This window comes from Macaca nemestrina, chromosome 10 (assembly GCF_043159975.1).
Source record: "Macaca nemestrina isolate mMacNem1 chromosome 10, mMacNem.hap1, whole genome shotgun sequence".
Classification (NCBI taxonomy): domain Eukaryota; kingdom Metazoa; phylum Chordata; class Mammalia; order Primates; family Cercopithecidae; genus Macaca; species Macaca nemestrina.
In genome coordinates this window covers 12,135,624-12,150,210 of record NC_092134.1, presented here as the reverse complement: position 1 = coordinate 12,150,210, position 14,587 = coordinate 12,135,624, and the positions used below count along the sequence as shown (strand labels likewise).

General features: G+C 47.8%; 1 protein-coding gene across 2 annotated transcripts; it reads right to left on the bottom strand.

Moving 5' to 3' along the window:
• Positions 1–51: 51 nt before the first annotated feature.
• Positions 52–13,606, bottom strand: C10H12orf43 (chromosome 10 C12orf43 homolog). 2 transcript variants are annotated; one of them, XM_011763205.3, is made up of 6 exons: positions 13,420–13,606; positions 8,259–8,301; positions 7,979–8,077; positions 2,838–2,911; positions 1,510–1,600; positions 52–1,007 (listed from the first exon to the last, which is right to left on the bottom strand). In XM_011763205.3, the coding sequence occupies exons 1-6, from the start codon at positions 13,565–13,567 to the stop codon at positions 653–655; spliced, it is 810 nt and encodes a 269-aa protein (XP_011761507.1). In that variant the 5' UTR covers positions 13,568–13,606; the 3' UTR covers positions 52–652. The 2 variants fall into 2 exon arrangements, with proteins under 2 accessions (XP_011761507.1, XP_011761515.1); XM_011763213.3 differs by having other exon boundaries at positions 52–1,004; positions 13,420–13,605.
• Between the last annotated feature and the right edge of the window lie 981 nt (positions 13,607–14,587).

Below are 14,587 nucleotides of genomic sequence, written 5' to 3'. Positions count from 1 at the left end.
TAAGTTTTGTTTTGGGTCCTCTGACAATTGAGTTTCCATAATCTGGTCGGCTCAGAGACACCATCATGTGTGGTATATTCACAAATGCAGACAAAGAAAATTCTAGAAAGCCAGGGGTGAAAAAGCTCTCCTTTTTCAGATAATTCCGTGAAGTCTATAGGGGCTAAGGAGAGAAGAACCAAACTTTCTCTGGGCCTTGGCCTCTTGGGGATCCCTTCTCTCATTTTCTAAAAACTGTTTCTCATACCAGGCTAAAGAGGTGGTGGGGAAGGTCTCCCTTCCCCTGCCCACCTCAGACAGTTCTAGGGAGGTGGAGGTTTCACCACTTGGCCACTAGTCTCAAATAACTGGAAGGCTCCTTTTTTCCTGAGGCCATGGAATGTTCTGGAACCATAGGCCTCCCCCCCACCCCCTGCCCCCAGCCCTCCATGGGAGCACAGAGGGGCAGGCCTTGCTTGGGCTTCTCACCCTACAGCCACTTTTTTGGCTCAACTCTCAGGCAAGCCCTCATCACCATCAGGGTCTCATGGGCAGTCTGGGTTTGCCAGCCCAGTCCTTGAACTTGGAGAGGGAGGTGGGGCCTGGAAATGCCTTGTCCCCAGGGGGGCACCTTGTCCTTGGAGCCAGCTGAGCCCTGTGCCCATGGCTGGGTTCAATTTGCAGGCACAGCTGTGGCACTCTTTGCTGGTGGGAATGGAGAGGCCTCGCTGGCCTTCTTTGCCTTTTTCTTCTTTTTCTTCTTTTGAGTCCTAAGCGACACCTGGTCCCCGTTGAGCTCACCTGACTTCTGCTTCTGGACTGTGGCTGTGCTGGTGGGGCTGGGGGTGGGGGTGGCTACAGCCGAGTCGACGCCGGCCACCTTCTTGGCTGTCTTTTTCAGCTTCCTTGTCTTCTTTACCTCCTTCTCCACCGTGCCAGGGCTGTGGATGGCTGACTCCTGCAGGATGTCGGACGCCGACACAGCTGCCTCCCGGCACCGCCGCCACTCCTCATCACTGTCCTCACTGCTGCAACGAGGGCACCCTGCGTTAGCTGGAGTCAGGACACAGCCCCAGAGCCGCCTCTCGCGGTCCTCCTTTGGTCCACGTCACCAGGAGGCAGCCACAGAGGGAGGCCGGTAGCGAGTTCAGGCTTGGGAGTGGGGCCAACCTGGCTTCCAATACTGGCATCTGGGCGTAGCAGCCTTGTGACCTCCTTAAGTGACTTAACCCCTCTGACCGTCAGTATCATCTAGAAAACGGGGATCTTAACAGAGTCCAGGCCTCCCAGGGATGTCCCAGGAGGCAACTAGGATCAAGTGAGGTGTCTGGCCCAAGATGGGTGCTCAAAAGCAGTAAACATCCAAAGCCGTCACCAAGAGGGCTTTCCCTCCCACTGAGAGCACGAGGTATCCAGCTGCCCGACAGGGCCGATGCCTCGGCCTGGTCCTGCCTGGAGTCTGCTTGGCTATTCACCAAGACAGAAGAGGAGGAAAAAGGATGGGACGTGAGGAGAGGTGTGAGTTCTCACCTGGAGCTGGAGGGCTGTCGCTTTCGGCGGGGTTGGGGAGACTCTTCCTTCTCACAGCCTCCAGGGACAGACGTGAAGAAAAGGCGGAAACCTAAGATTCAAACGGGCAGAGTCAAACGAAAACAAAACGAAACAAAAAGAAAGATGAGAAACAAAAAAGGTAAACAAGAAAAGAAATAAGAAAAAAATTTAAAAAAGGAACAAAAAGAAAAAATAAGAGAAATAAAAATTTAAAAAAGACACAAATTTAAAAAATTTAAAAAAGAATAACAAGAAAAACCCAAACGAATAACAACAACAAAAAAAACAAAGGGGAAGAGTCAGCACCGCCAGATGCCAACCCCTCTTCCCAGGTGCCAGGTGCTGAGGCTGCCCCACCTCTGCCCTCAGGAGCTCCTGGTCCAGAGGCAAAGACCCGGGAATCAGTCGCCTAACTACAAAGTGATTCTGCATCTGCCAAGAGTCATGCTGATGCCTGATGGAGCCAGTGGAGGGTGTGCTGGAGCGGTGATGCCTGATGGAGCCAGTGGAGGGTGTGCTGGAGCGGAAGCCAGCAGCCACATCAGCTCAGCAAGCCCTCAGAGGCTTCTGGAAGTCAGCACTTGAGCTCCTGACCTAAGGCAGCCTTCAAAGTGGCAAATGTGTTGATACAGGACAGACACAGATGGGCAAGGCTGTGGAGGGCAGCAGTAAAGTGCTGCTGCTCGGGGTGACACAGATGAGGCCACCTCAGGCAAATGACTTTGTTTCTCAGGGCCTCAGTCGCCTTGTCTGTAAATGGGGTCTCATCATAACACCTGCCTCACCACAGGGCTGAGCGGATGAAAGAATGGTGCAGTAGGCTCATGCCTGTAACGCCAGTACTTTGGGAGTCTGAGGTGGGAGGATAGCTTGAGGCCAGGAGTTCAAGACCAGCCTGGGCAACATGGCCAAACCCTGTCTCTACAAAAAATACAAAAATTAGCCAGGTGTGGTGGTGCATGCCTGTAGTCCCAGGACTTTGGAAGGCCAAGGTGGGCAGATCGTTTGAGGCCAGGAGTTCAAGACTAGCCTGGGCAACACAGTGAGATCCTGTCTCTGAAAAAAAAAATAATTCGCCAGGGTTGGTGGTATGTGTCTATGGTCCCAGCTACTCAGGAAGCTGATGTGGGAGGATAGCTTGGGTCTGGGAGGTTGAGGCTGCACTGAGCTATAATCGCTCCATTGCACTCCAGGCAGAGCAAGGCCCTATCCAAAAAAAAAAGAATGTACCAAAACTGTTTTGCCCAGCTGCAGACACACATTAGGTGCTTAATAAATGATAGCTTCTATTAAGTATAACCACTCACCATCATCCTCTGAAGCGACTTTCTGTACCTTAGCTTTTGTAGGCTCCTTTGCTGCTTCTGAGATGGTAATGAAGCTAAGGGGAGAGGAGATGGTTGATTTAAGATAAGATTTTTGGATAACAACAAAAACAATTTAAAAAAATTCTTTTTGAAGTGGAGGGGATAGAGCATGTGATAAAAAATGCAAAAGCAGAAAGCATGCTGGCATAGTAAGAGGGTTGATGGTCTGATTATAATATGCTGACCAGCCTCTGCCACTCAAACTGCAGTGCTTCATTTGTTTAAAGCCCACTTTATTCCAGCAAGTGTTGAAGAAGTTTTAAAGACATAGTAAAACAAAATGAGGCCGGGCGCGGTGGCTCAAGCCTGTAATCCCAGCACTTTGGGAGGCCGAGACGGGTGGATCATGAGGTCAGGAGATCGAGACCATCCTGGCTAACACAGTGAAACGCCGTCTCTACTAAAAAATACAAAAAACTAGCCGGGCGAGGTGGCAGGCGCCTGTAGTCCCAGCTACTCGGGAGGCTGAGGCAGGAGAATGGCGTAGACCCGGGAGGCGGAGCTTGCAGTGAGCTGAGATCCGGCCACTGCACTCCAGCCTGGGCGACAGAGCGAGACTCCGTCTCCAAAAAAAAAAAAAAAAAAAAATGAAAGCAATTTTAAATAGGGCAAAGAGATATAAGCGCAAGAAGAACAGAAAGACCTAGAAGTGTGGTTAAGAAGTCCTACCCGGCCGGGCGCGGTGGCTCAAGCCTGTAATCCCAGGACTTTGGGAGGCCGAGACAGGCGGATCACGAGGTCAGGATATCGAGACCATCCTGGCTAACACGGTGAAACCCCGTCTCTACTAAAAAATACAAAAAAAAAAAAACTAGCCGGGCGAGGTGGCGGGCGCCTGTAGTCCCAGCTACTCGGGAGGCTGAGGCAGGAGAATGGCGTGAACCCGGGAGGTGGAGCTTGCAGTGAGCTGAGATCCGGCCACTGCACTCCAGCCTGGGCAACAGAGCGAGACTCCGTCTCAAAAAAAAAAAAAAAACAAAAAACAAAAAGGAAGTCCTACCCACTTGTTAGAGAGAGGGCATACATTTTGCTCTGAGCTTCCTAGCAGCAAGCATGAAAAGTGAAATATGACCAATCTAGAAAACTGGTTCAGAGGACAGCTTCTGGGGCAGAGCAGACCTGTTTTAAATTTTTTTTTTTTTTTTTTTTTTTTTGAGACAGAGTCTTCACTCTGTCTCCCAGGCTAGAGGGCAGTGGCACGATCTCGGCTCACTGCAAGCTCCGCCTCCCAGGTTCATGCCATTCTCCTGCCTCAGCCTCCCGAGTAGCTGGGACTACAGGCGCCCGCCACCACACCGGCTAATTTTTTGTATTTAGTAGAGATGGGGTTTCACCGTGTTAACCAGGATGGTCTCGATCTCCTGACCTTGTGATCTACCCACCTCGGCTTCCCAAAGTGCTGGAATTACAGGTGGAGCCACCGTGCCTGGCTACATTTTTTTTTTAATTAAAAAAGTTGGAGATAATTGTAGACATGCAGTAGCAACAAATAATGCAGAGGTTCCACAGACCCTGCACCCATTTTCTCGCAATGGTAACATTGTGCCTCACTATAGCACAATATCACAACCAGGAAATGGAAATTGATCCAATTCATGGACCTCATTCAGACTTCAGAGACCTGAGTTTTGAATCCTGGTTTTATCACTTATTAGCTGTGTCCCTTAAGTGAACAACTTTATATCTCTGAGCCTCTGTTATCCACCTGTGCAGTGGGAACGATGAAGGTCCCTACCTCTTAAGGTTGTCACAAGGATTGAAGGGGAAAATGGATATCAAGCACTTGTGGCACACGGCCTGGCCACAAATACCTGCTCAGTAAATGGTAGCTATGATGATGATGCAGATGATGACTGTCATCAAGAAAAGCTTCGGCCTTCACAGGATCTCTAACATAAAAATAAACCACATTTCTCTAGAGGCACAAGGCCGGAAGCATGTCTCTGGCGAGTGCAGACGGAGATGTCACTGTGCACCACAGAGAACAAGGCCCTCAGCAATGCCCTCAAGGCAGACGCACCAATGCCCTGGGTGCTTTCTCTAACCTCCCTTCCTATATGCCAAAGGCGCCCCCCAAGTCCTGTTCAGGAAAAGCAACCTGGGGAGAGGGAGTAGAGATGATGCCACTCAGGCACCTGTTCTTGACCCCACACAGTGGTTCCATGGTGGCCACCAGGAGCATTTGGCAATGTCTGGCGACATTTTTGGATGTCACAGCTGGTGGCGTGAGTACTACTATCATCAAGTAGGTAGAAGCCAGGGATGTTGGTAAACATCCTATAATGGGAAGGATAGACCCCCACGACAAATGCTAGTCAAAGATGTCAACAGCGCCAAGGTTGAGAGACACTGACTTAACACAAGGGACCAAATGCAGTATCATTTACATCTTTTTTTTTTTTTTTTTTGAGATGGGGTCTCGCTCTGTTACCCAGGCTGTAGTGCAGTGGCATGATCTCAGCTCACTGCAACCTCTGCATCCTGGGTTCAAGCAATTCTCCTACCTCAGCCTCTCAAGTAGCTGGGATAACAGGTGTACGCCACCATGAACGGCTAATTTTTGTATTTGTAGTAGAGATGGGGTCTCTCCATGTTGGCCAGGCTGTTCTCCAACTCCTGTCCTCAAATAATCCGCCTGCTTTGGCCTCTGAAAGTGCTGGGATTAGAGGCATGAGCCGCCATGCCTAGCCTAAGGTATCATTTAGATTTCTTTGGAGAAACATGAAAACGCTGCAGGGGATATTCTAACCATGGCTGGCTGGCATTTCTACTGCAGAAACATCTCTGTGGCTCAGAGCAATGCCAAGCAGGCCCTGTTCAGCCTGAAGCCAGAGTCACAAAAAAAAACTGTGCTCCCATAGGCTGAAATGCAGCTGCCTTCCTAAACACCTCCCCTACATTCTCCAATTGAGGGGAACCCTGTGGGGTTTAGGCTGCAGGGCTCAGGCCCATTATTCTGTCTCAGGAGAATAGCTGGTTCACACTTTGGGAAGGCTCATTTGTCCTTTTTGATATCTACTTCGACTGGAATGGCAATAGCCCCAAATCCTGCCTCATCTCCCTTTCAGAACCCTGCCAGGGCTCTGCCAGTCAGGAACGGATCTAGCCCAGTGTATCTCAAGACCCGTTCCATAGGTTGTTGACTAGTCTTCCATGAAACAAAGGCACTGTGGCTAAACAAGTTTGGAAAATGCTGGGCTAAACAGTTACACAGGTCTCTTCACTACGGGAACTCTCAGAGCCTTGAATATACTACTATGGCTTGCAGTCTGCAAGGTCACGTGGAGGTATGTAGATTGCGGTGTTTCTCACACTTCTTTGCTGTTGGACCTCCTTTTTTCTAGAGCCACGCTTTGGGCTAGTGCTAGAATCCAAATGTTTGTGTCCTCCCCAAATTCTTATGGAGAAATCCTCACCCCAGCTGGGCATAGAGGCTCACACCTGTAATCCCAGCACTTTGGGAGGCCAAGCCGGCTGGATCACTTGAAATCAGGAGTTCGAGACCAGCCTGGCCAACATGATGAAAACCCATTCCTACTAAAAATAGAAAAAATACAAAAAATTAGCCAAGCGTGGTGGGCGCGCACCTGTAATCCCAGCTACTCAGGAGGCTGAGGCATGAAAATCACTTGAACCCAGGAAGTGGGGGTTGCCGTGAGCCGAGATTGCGCCACTGTGCTCCAGAGGGAGACTCTGTCTCCAAAAAAAGAAAAGAAAAAAAGAAATCCTCAACCCAGGGTATTAAGTTTAGGAGATGGGGGCCTTTGAGAGGTGATTAGGTCGTGAGGATGGAGCCTTCATGAATGAATGAAATTGGTGCTCCTATAAAAAAGGCCTGAGAGAGACCCCTCGCCCATTCCACTATGTGAGGACGCAGTGGAAAGGCGCCATCTGTACTGGGAAGAGGGCTCTCCCCAGATGCTGAATCTGTTGGTGCCTTGATCTTGGACTTCTCAGCCTCTAAAATGTGAGAAATCCATTTATTTTGTTTACAAGCTACCCAGTTTATGTTACTTTGTTATAGCAGCCCATATGGACTCAAACAGGTTGTATTCCTTGACACCTACTTTAAGAATGCCAACCTGTATCCTTACCAACTGGGTGATCAACCTGTGTTGAGAATGTAAGATAGAGACCGGGCCCTGTGCCTTGCACCCAGAAGGCACCCAAGAATAGGAACATGGCCCTTCCTTGCCCTCTTGTGGCAGGAATGAGCTTCTCGATGTTCCTCTCTTACTCTCATGGTTGCAGGATAATGCAGGGGTTAAGAACATGGGCTTGGCCAGGCACAGTGGCTCACACCTGTAATCCCAGTACTTTGGGAGGCCAAGGTGGGCGAATCACTTGAGGTCAGGAGTTTGAGATCAGCCTAGCCAACATGGTGTAACCCCATCTCTACTAAAAATTCAAAAATTAGCCTGGTGTGGTGGTGGGTGCCTGTAATCTCAGCTACTCGGGAGGCTGAGGCTTGAGAATCGCTTGAACCCAGGAGGTGGAGGCTGCAGTGAGCCAAGATCGGGCGCCACTGCACTCCAGCATGGGCGACAGAGCGAGACTCCATCTCAAAAAACAAAACACAAAAAAACGTGGGCTTGGAGTCAGACAAATTTGGGTTTGAGGCCCAATTCTGCTCCCTCCCGGGTTCTGAATCCTGAATTGTCACTTAGAAGCAGTGTCCCCTGGGCAAATGACTTTGCCTCTCTGAGCCTCAGTTACCCATCTGTACAGTGGGAATGATAAGAGTCCCTACCTCTTAGGGTCATAACAAGGATTAAATGAGAAAATGGACATCAAGCACTTAGTACAGAGCATGGCCACAAACAGTTGCTCAATAAATGGTAGCTATGACGATGATGTGACTTTAAGCCAACATATCTCCTTGCTGACAGCCTGTTTCCTCACCTGGAGAATAAAGGTAACAGCAGGACCCACATGATAATGTTGTTTATGAATGCAGGGAGGTGACATATGCCAGGTGCCTGCCACCGTGTCTGCTTGGACACCGTGAGCTCCCAGCCAATGTGAGCCATTGCTATTTGTATTAACAAGGGCAGGAGAAGAGAAACTCCACCTTTATTTACCTGTCCAGCAGGGCTCCCAGCTTCTTGGCTACGTGGGCTCGGAATTCAGGGGTGGTCTGAAGCTCGTTGCCATCTTGTTCATGCTCATCCACCTTATGCCTACGACACACACAAAGAGACTTCACTTCCTGCCCGCTCAGAAGCTGTCCCCATGAGCACAGGGACCATGTCTGTCTTGTTCACCTGGAAATGCCAGGTGTGTAGTCTAGCATCTGGCACACGCAGGGGATCAGTATTTGTTGCATGAATAAGTGAAACTTGAACCCAAAGTGCATAGTACCTGAGGCTCGGTTGGGAGGTTGACAACTGGTTATTTGCAGCACCTGTGGAAAAACAAAAATTGGGGCATTTATAGAGGAAACAATGACAGCAACAACAAATGCATGCCAGGCACTATTTTCAGCAGCTTAAAATACATATAACTCATATATACACATACATATGTAACTCATATATATTATATCTATATATAACTTAAAAGTTATATACCCATAACTTAAAATAGTTACATATATAATTTAGTTATATATGTATATAATACAGTTACATATTTTATGTAACTACATTTTATATAGTTATATATATAACTTAGTTATGTAACTTAAAATAGTTATATATATAACTTAGTTATCTATACATAAAACTTAAAAGTTATATATGTAACCTAAAATATATATAACACACATAACTCAGTGAATCTTCCCAACAACCCGATTGGAGGGGCTACCATTATCCCATTTTGCAGAAGAAAGAGATGTAAAATAACTCGGCCAGAGTCAAATACCTAAGTGACAGAGTTGGGCTGAGAGCCCAGGCCATCTGACTCCTGAGCCCCCTCTTAACCACCACGCTATGCTGAACAGGCAGGTCTAAGTGTGATTTGACTGCACAATTTAATGCCTGCCTGGCTGTGTGCTAAGTGCAGGGGAAGAGAGAGAAGATGGCTCGTCTGTGGATCACATTTTTCAAGCCAAAATAGTGGGGTTGCCTGGCCTTTTGGTCATTCCCTCAAACCAGATACTGAACGCCTTTTATTAACCAGGTGTTGTCATTGCTGAGCAACTTACTCAAATATCACTGTCTGCATGGAGCTTACATTCTAGTTGGTAGAGAGAGATGATAAACACACATACATAAACAACATGTAAATTTGGATAATGGTAAGTGTATGGAAAAAAATAGAAACAGGGGAGGGAGGTGGGGAGTGCTGGGCTGGGGATTGTTATATAAAGGTGGGCAGAGAGGGCTTCATTGACAAGGTAACATTTGAACAGAGATTTGAGAGAGGAGAGAGAGTGAACCAAGTGGGCATGTGGGACACAGCCTTCCAGGCAGAGGGAAAGCATCTGCAAAGGCCCTGAGACTGGAGCCTGCCTGTGTGTTTAGAACCAGCAAGGAGGTCAGTGTGACCAGAGCTCACCCAGTAAACCGAGAGCAGCAGAGATGGAGAACTCAGGGGGAGCCAGATCATGAAGGGCCCTGACGTGGGCCAATGGGAGGACCTGGGCTTTGAGGAGGAGGAGCTCTGGAGCTGAGCAGAGGAAGGACATAAACTGACCTGGGTTTTGACAGAGCATCTCTGGCTGCTGTGTGGCGCGAGACTGTTGGGGCAAAGGCAGGAACACGGAGTCTGCTGCAGTAATTGAGGTGGTGAGAAGTGGCTAGACTCCAGATAGATACACTTTTAAGATGGAGTCAAGGCCGGGCACAGCGGCTCACGCCTATAATCCCAGCACTTTGGGAGGCCGAGGCGACTAGATCACGAGGTCAAGAGATTGAGACCATCCTGGCCAACATGGTGAAACCCCATTTCTACTAAAAATATAAAAATTAGCTGGGTGTGGTCGTGCACACCTGTAGTCCCAGCTACTTGGGAGGCTAAGGCAGAAGAATCACTTGAACCCAGGAGGTGGAGGTTGCAGTGAGCCGAGATCATGCCACTGCACTCCAGCCTGGCGACAGAGTGAGACTCCATCTAAAATAAATAAATAAATAAATAAATAAATAGATGGAGTCAATAGGATTCACTGACAGACTGACTACAGGGCGCGAGAAACGAGTGAAAGTTAGCTCTGAGGTTTCTGACTTAACTAACAAGATAAAACATGCTTGTATATTTAAGGGGCCAACTGAACAAAGTGGACAGTTGGTAGCTCCGGGCCCAGTGGAGGGCCATGGTGTATGAAACTGCTCCATGGGGGCACTGCTGTGTTTATGTCATCACCTATACACGTGGCATCTGTGTCCTAGTACCTTGTGGTCTATGTCACTGTACCCCAGAGCACAACACAGAATGCTGAACATGCCCCATGCTCCTGGAGGTGGGTAATGTGGGGGCCTGGATGGACAGTCTTTAAAGACCTGGTCTTTCGTCTTCAGCACATAATCACACAGAAGAAGAGCATCTCTTCCATCATGACTACAGTGTGATGAAGGTGAGGTACCATCAGCGAACAGAAACAGTTATTGCAGAGGGAGACAGTTCAGTTGAGTCCTGGCTGTGCCACCAAGCTGTGTGATGCTGGGCAAGTCACTTTATCTCCCTCAGTCTTTGTTTTCTCATCTATAAAATAGGAATATGATCACCAACCTTCTGGAGGTAGTGTTGGAGACACTGTTTCCATGCCCATCTCCTTCCTGGATTTGTAAGCTACTTGAATATATGGTCTGCCTCTTTTTATCTTTGTATCTCCGGATCCTGCCATAGTATCTTGGTTTGAATTAATTGTTGGAAAAATAATCAAAGTATACGCTACCCTAAAATTAAAGTGGTTTGAGTGACCAGTTCATCACTGGATTTAAGAGCTGTCTCTAGAGGTTACATAAATAAAATAGTGACCTATATTTCCACATAGTCATGGACCAAAGGGTGGGAGTTCTGACCACAATAGACACTTGTCCATGGCAGAGTGGCACAGCAGCAATGAAGAGCATGGACTTGGAGTCAGGTAGGCCTGGATTTATGCCTGGCTCTGCCACTTACAAAGTGGACAAACTTGGCCAAGTTATTTCACCATTATGAGCATCAGTTTTCTGTAAAATGGGGCTAATATACCCTTTTGTGGCATTGCTGGGAAGATAAAAACAGACAACAAAGTGTTTAGAACAGGGGCAAAAAGTAAATTCTCAACTCCTGGTGGCTATGACCAGACGCACTCAAGAATGTAATCTAGGCTGGATGCGGTGGCTTATGCCTGTAATCCCAGCACTTTGGGAGGCCAAGGTGGGCGGATCACCCGAGGTCATAAGTTCGAGACCAGCCTGGCCAACATGGTGAAACCCTGTCTCTAATAAAAATACAAAAAAAATTAGCTGGGCCTGGTGGCAGGTGCCTGTAATCCCAGCTACTCAGGAGGCTGAGGCAGGAGAATTGCTTGAGCCTGGGAGGCAGAGGTTGCAGGGAGCCAAGACTGTGCCATTGCGCTCCAGCCTTGGTAACAGAGCAAGACTCCATCTCAAAAATAAATAAATAAATAAATAAATGAATAAAGACCAGGTGCAGTGGCTCCCACCTGTAATCCCAGCATTTTGGGAGGCCGAGGCGGGTGGATTGCCTGAGGTCAGGAGTTCGAGACCAGCTGGCCAACATAGTGAAACCCTGTCTGTACTAAAAATACAAAAAATTAGCTGGGCATGGTGGCAGGTGCCTGTAATTCCAGTTGCTAGGGAGGCTGAGGCAAGAGAATCACTTGAATCCAGGAGGCAGAGGTTGCAGTGAGCTGAGATCGTGCCACTGCACTCTAGCCTGGGCAACGAGAGTGAAACTCCATCTCAAAAAAAAAAAAAAAAAAAAAAAAAAAAAAAAAAAAAAAAAAAAAAACTAGAAGCACAGGGTCTCACACACCTGTAATCTCAGCACTTTGAAGGTCGAGAAGGGAGAATCACTTGAGCCCAGGAGTTCGAGACCAGCCTGGGCAACATGGCAAAACCCCATCTCTACAGAAAATTTAAAAAGTACCTGGGACTACACATCTGTAGTCCCAGCTACTTGGGAGGCTGAGGTGGGAGGATCATCTGAGCAGGGGGAGGTCGAGGTTGCAGTGACCCATGATTGTGTCAGCCTGGGTAACAGACTGAGACCCAGTCTTGAAAAAAAAAAAAAAAGAGCAAGAATTAGGCAGGAGGAGGAAAGCAGTCCATGTGGAAAGACCAACTACATATTTGCCACCATGTATTGGGCCTTTAAGATGTGCCAAGCACTGTAGATTGCATTATCTCAGTTACTTCTCAACCTTATGGGGTGGGTACTACCACTACCCGCACTGTAATTTGAGGAAATTTAGGTACAGTGAGATTTAAGTACTTTGCTCAAGTTCCCACTGCTAATGAGTGAGATGGAAACTTGCAGAGAAAACTGTGGTTATGGTACTAGGGGGTGAGGGGGGCAGACTATGATCTGGAAGCTACCTACAGGAAGTGCAGTATGGCAGGAGGGAAGGAAGGGAGAGGAAGGCAATAAATGGATCACCAAAGGGCTTGTAAGTCCTTTTAAACAAATGCAGCGGTTCTTAACCTTGCTTTGCCATAGCCTTCTCTAACAGCCTGGTGAAGCCTGGTTCTCTTCTCAGAGTAATGTTTTAAATGCATGAAATGCAACATATAGGATTACAAAGAAAACCAATGATACTGAAGGTATCATGATAGTAAACAACCAAACTTGTGATATATGCTCTTCTTACATCTTAGATCTAGAGATGGGTCTTAAAATTAGAGTGGCACATTTTAAATCAGGGATGAGTGTAAATGACTTTTTCCCAATATCTATCTTATTATCAATAAAATGATATATTGATATCTGTATCTGCAAAGATCGTAATGAGATACGAAAATCTGTGACTTCTCTTGGGATAAAGTAACGGTATTGCCAGAACTACTGTGGCTTAGTGCTTGCATGACGGAAAGAGACTATACAGTTCAGTCAGAGGAGAATGGAAAGCAAAGATGCAACATTTTTTCATTCCAGATTCAAGAACCCTTGCGTTCTTGAATTAGGTCCCTTGATATTGAGGGGTTCTGTATTTATTCCCAGGGGACTAGGGAGTCACGGTCAGAGTGATGTGCTGAGCACTGCTCTTGGCAACCTCAAGGGTGGGAGAATGATGTGTTGGAGGTGGGGAAAGGCTGGGTGCGAGAATACCGGGAGGGGGCTGTTGCAGTCATCTCGAAGAGAGGGCGGTCTTCCCAGTGTGAGGCAGTGAGGGCAGACCCAAGGAAGCAGAATCAAAAGACATTTGGGTACCTCAGTTTCCCCGACTGGGAAAACGAAATACCCTCCCTACTGCATCTGCCCATGCTTTCAATCAGCACTACATCCAGTCCCTGGAGCTCTCTCGGGGAAGGAAGGTCGAGTCCCAGTGACTCCCTCCTCACCATTCATCCTCTCAGGCTCCAGGGGAAGATCCCACGCCCCTCAGCCAGTCTCCCCAAACATAGTACCCTACCGGCTCTTGGCTTTACTGCCCCGTGCGGGCGTTGCTCCAAACCCCAGGCCGGCATTGCCGCCTCGCGGCACCGCTCCAGCTCCTCCGCATCGCTACTGCTGCTGCTGCTGCTTTCCGAATCGCTCATATTGCCACTGGGCGCCGCCATCTTGAACCACCGCAAAGGATTGTGGAGAACACCGCCGTTATCAGCCCTCCCGCACGACCTCACGTGAGAGGAGAGGCGCGAGGCATTGTGGGGATTGTAGTTCCAAGACTCGGACTGCCAATGGCCTTGAACTGTACTGGGTTGGGGATACCATGTGGGAATGGGGAGATGGGCGGTTCTCAAACGCAAGAGCTAGAAGGGCCTAAGAGATTAACTTCTCCAATCTTTTCTTGATGAAGAGATTTCCAGAGGGGAAGGGAATCTCCTAAGGAGCTAATGACAGAACCAGGATTAGTTCCCAGGTTTTGATTCGATGTCATTTATTCTAGTAATTTCCCAGTCCAGCTGGGCCTAAGAAACACCTTAGAGAGCTGAGGATGAACAAAATCACTTTATTTTTGTCTGTGGAATGCTGTTTCATGTTTTATCTTTGAAGACAGGTATGTCAAAATTTTACTAAAATAAACTCTCTGGCCTTGAGCTTTTCTATTTCAAAAAAGAGGACGGTGACTGATATGGTCTGAATGTTTGTATTCCTCTAAAATTCATATGTTAAAATTGGCACCCTAAAATAAACAACAGAGAGACTGACTCTCCAAAATAAAGCATTTTTTCAAGAATTGCAAGAAATTGCAATTTGAGATATGCATGCTATCGTGGACTATAGGCACATTAAAAGAGGTTGTGGCAAGGAGAAAAGACAAAGAAAAAGTCCACATAAGCTTCTTTGAAACAAGTACCATTGATTACAGGAGCCTGTTGCAGGTGCTAGTGTTAGCTTATTGTGGAGACACCCACTATTAGGCACATATCCTTGTGCAAGTGGCTTATCTATAATACTGTGGTTTTGAGGAACTTTTTTCTTTTTTCTTTTTGAGACGGAGTCTTGCTCAGTCGCCCAGGCTGGAGTGCAGTGGCATGATCTTGGCTCACTGCAAGCTCTGCCTCCTGGCTTCACGCCATTCTCCTGCCTCAACCTCCCGAGTAGCTGGGACTACAGGCGCATGCCACCACGCCTGG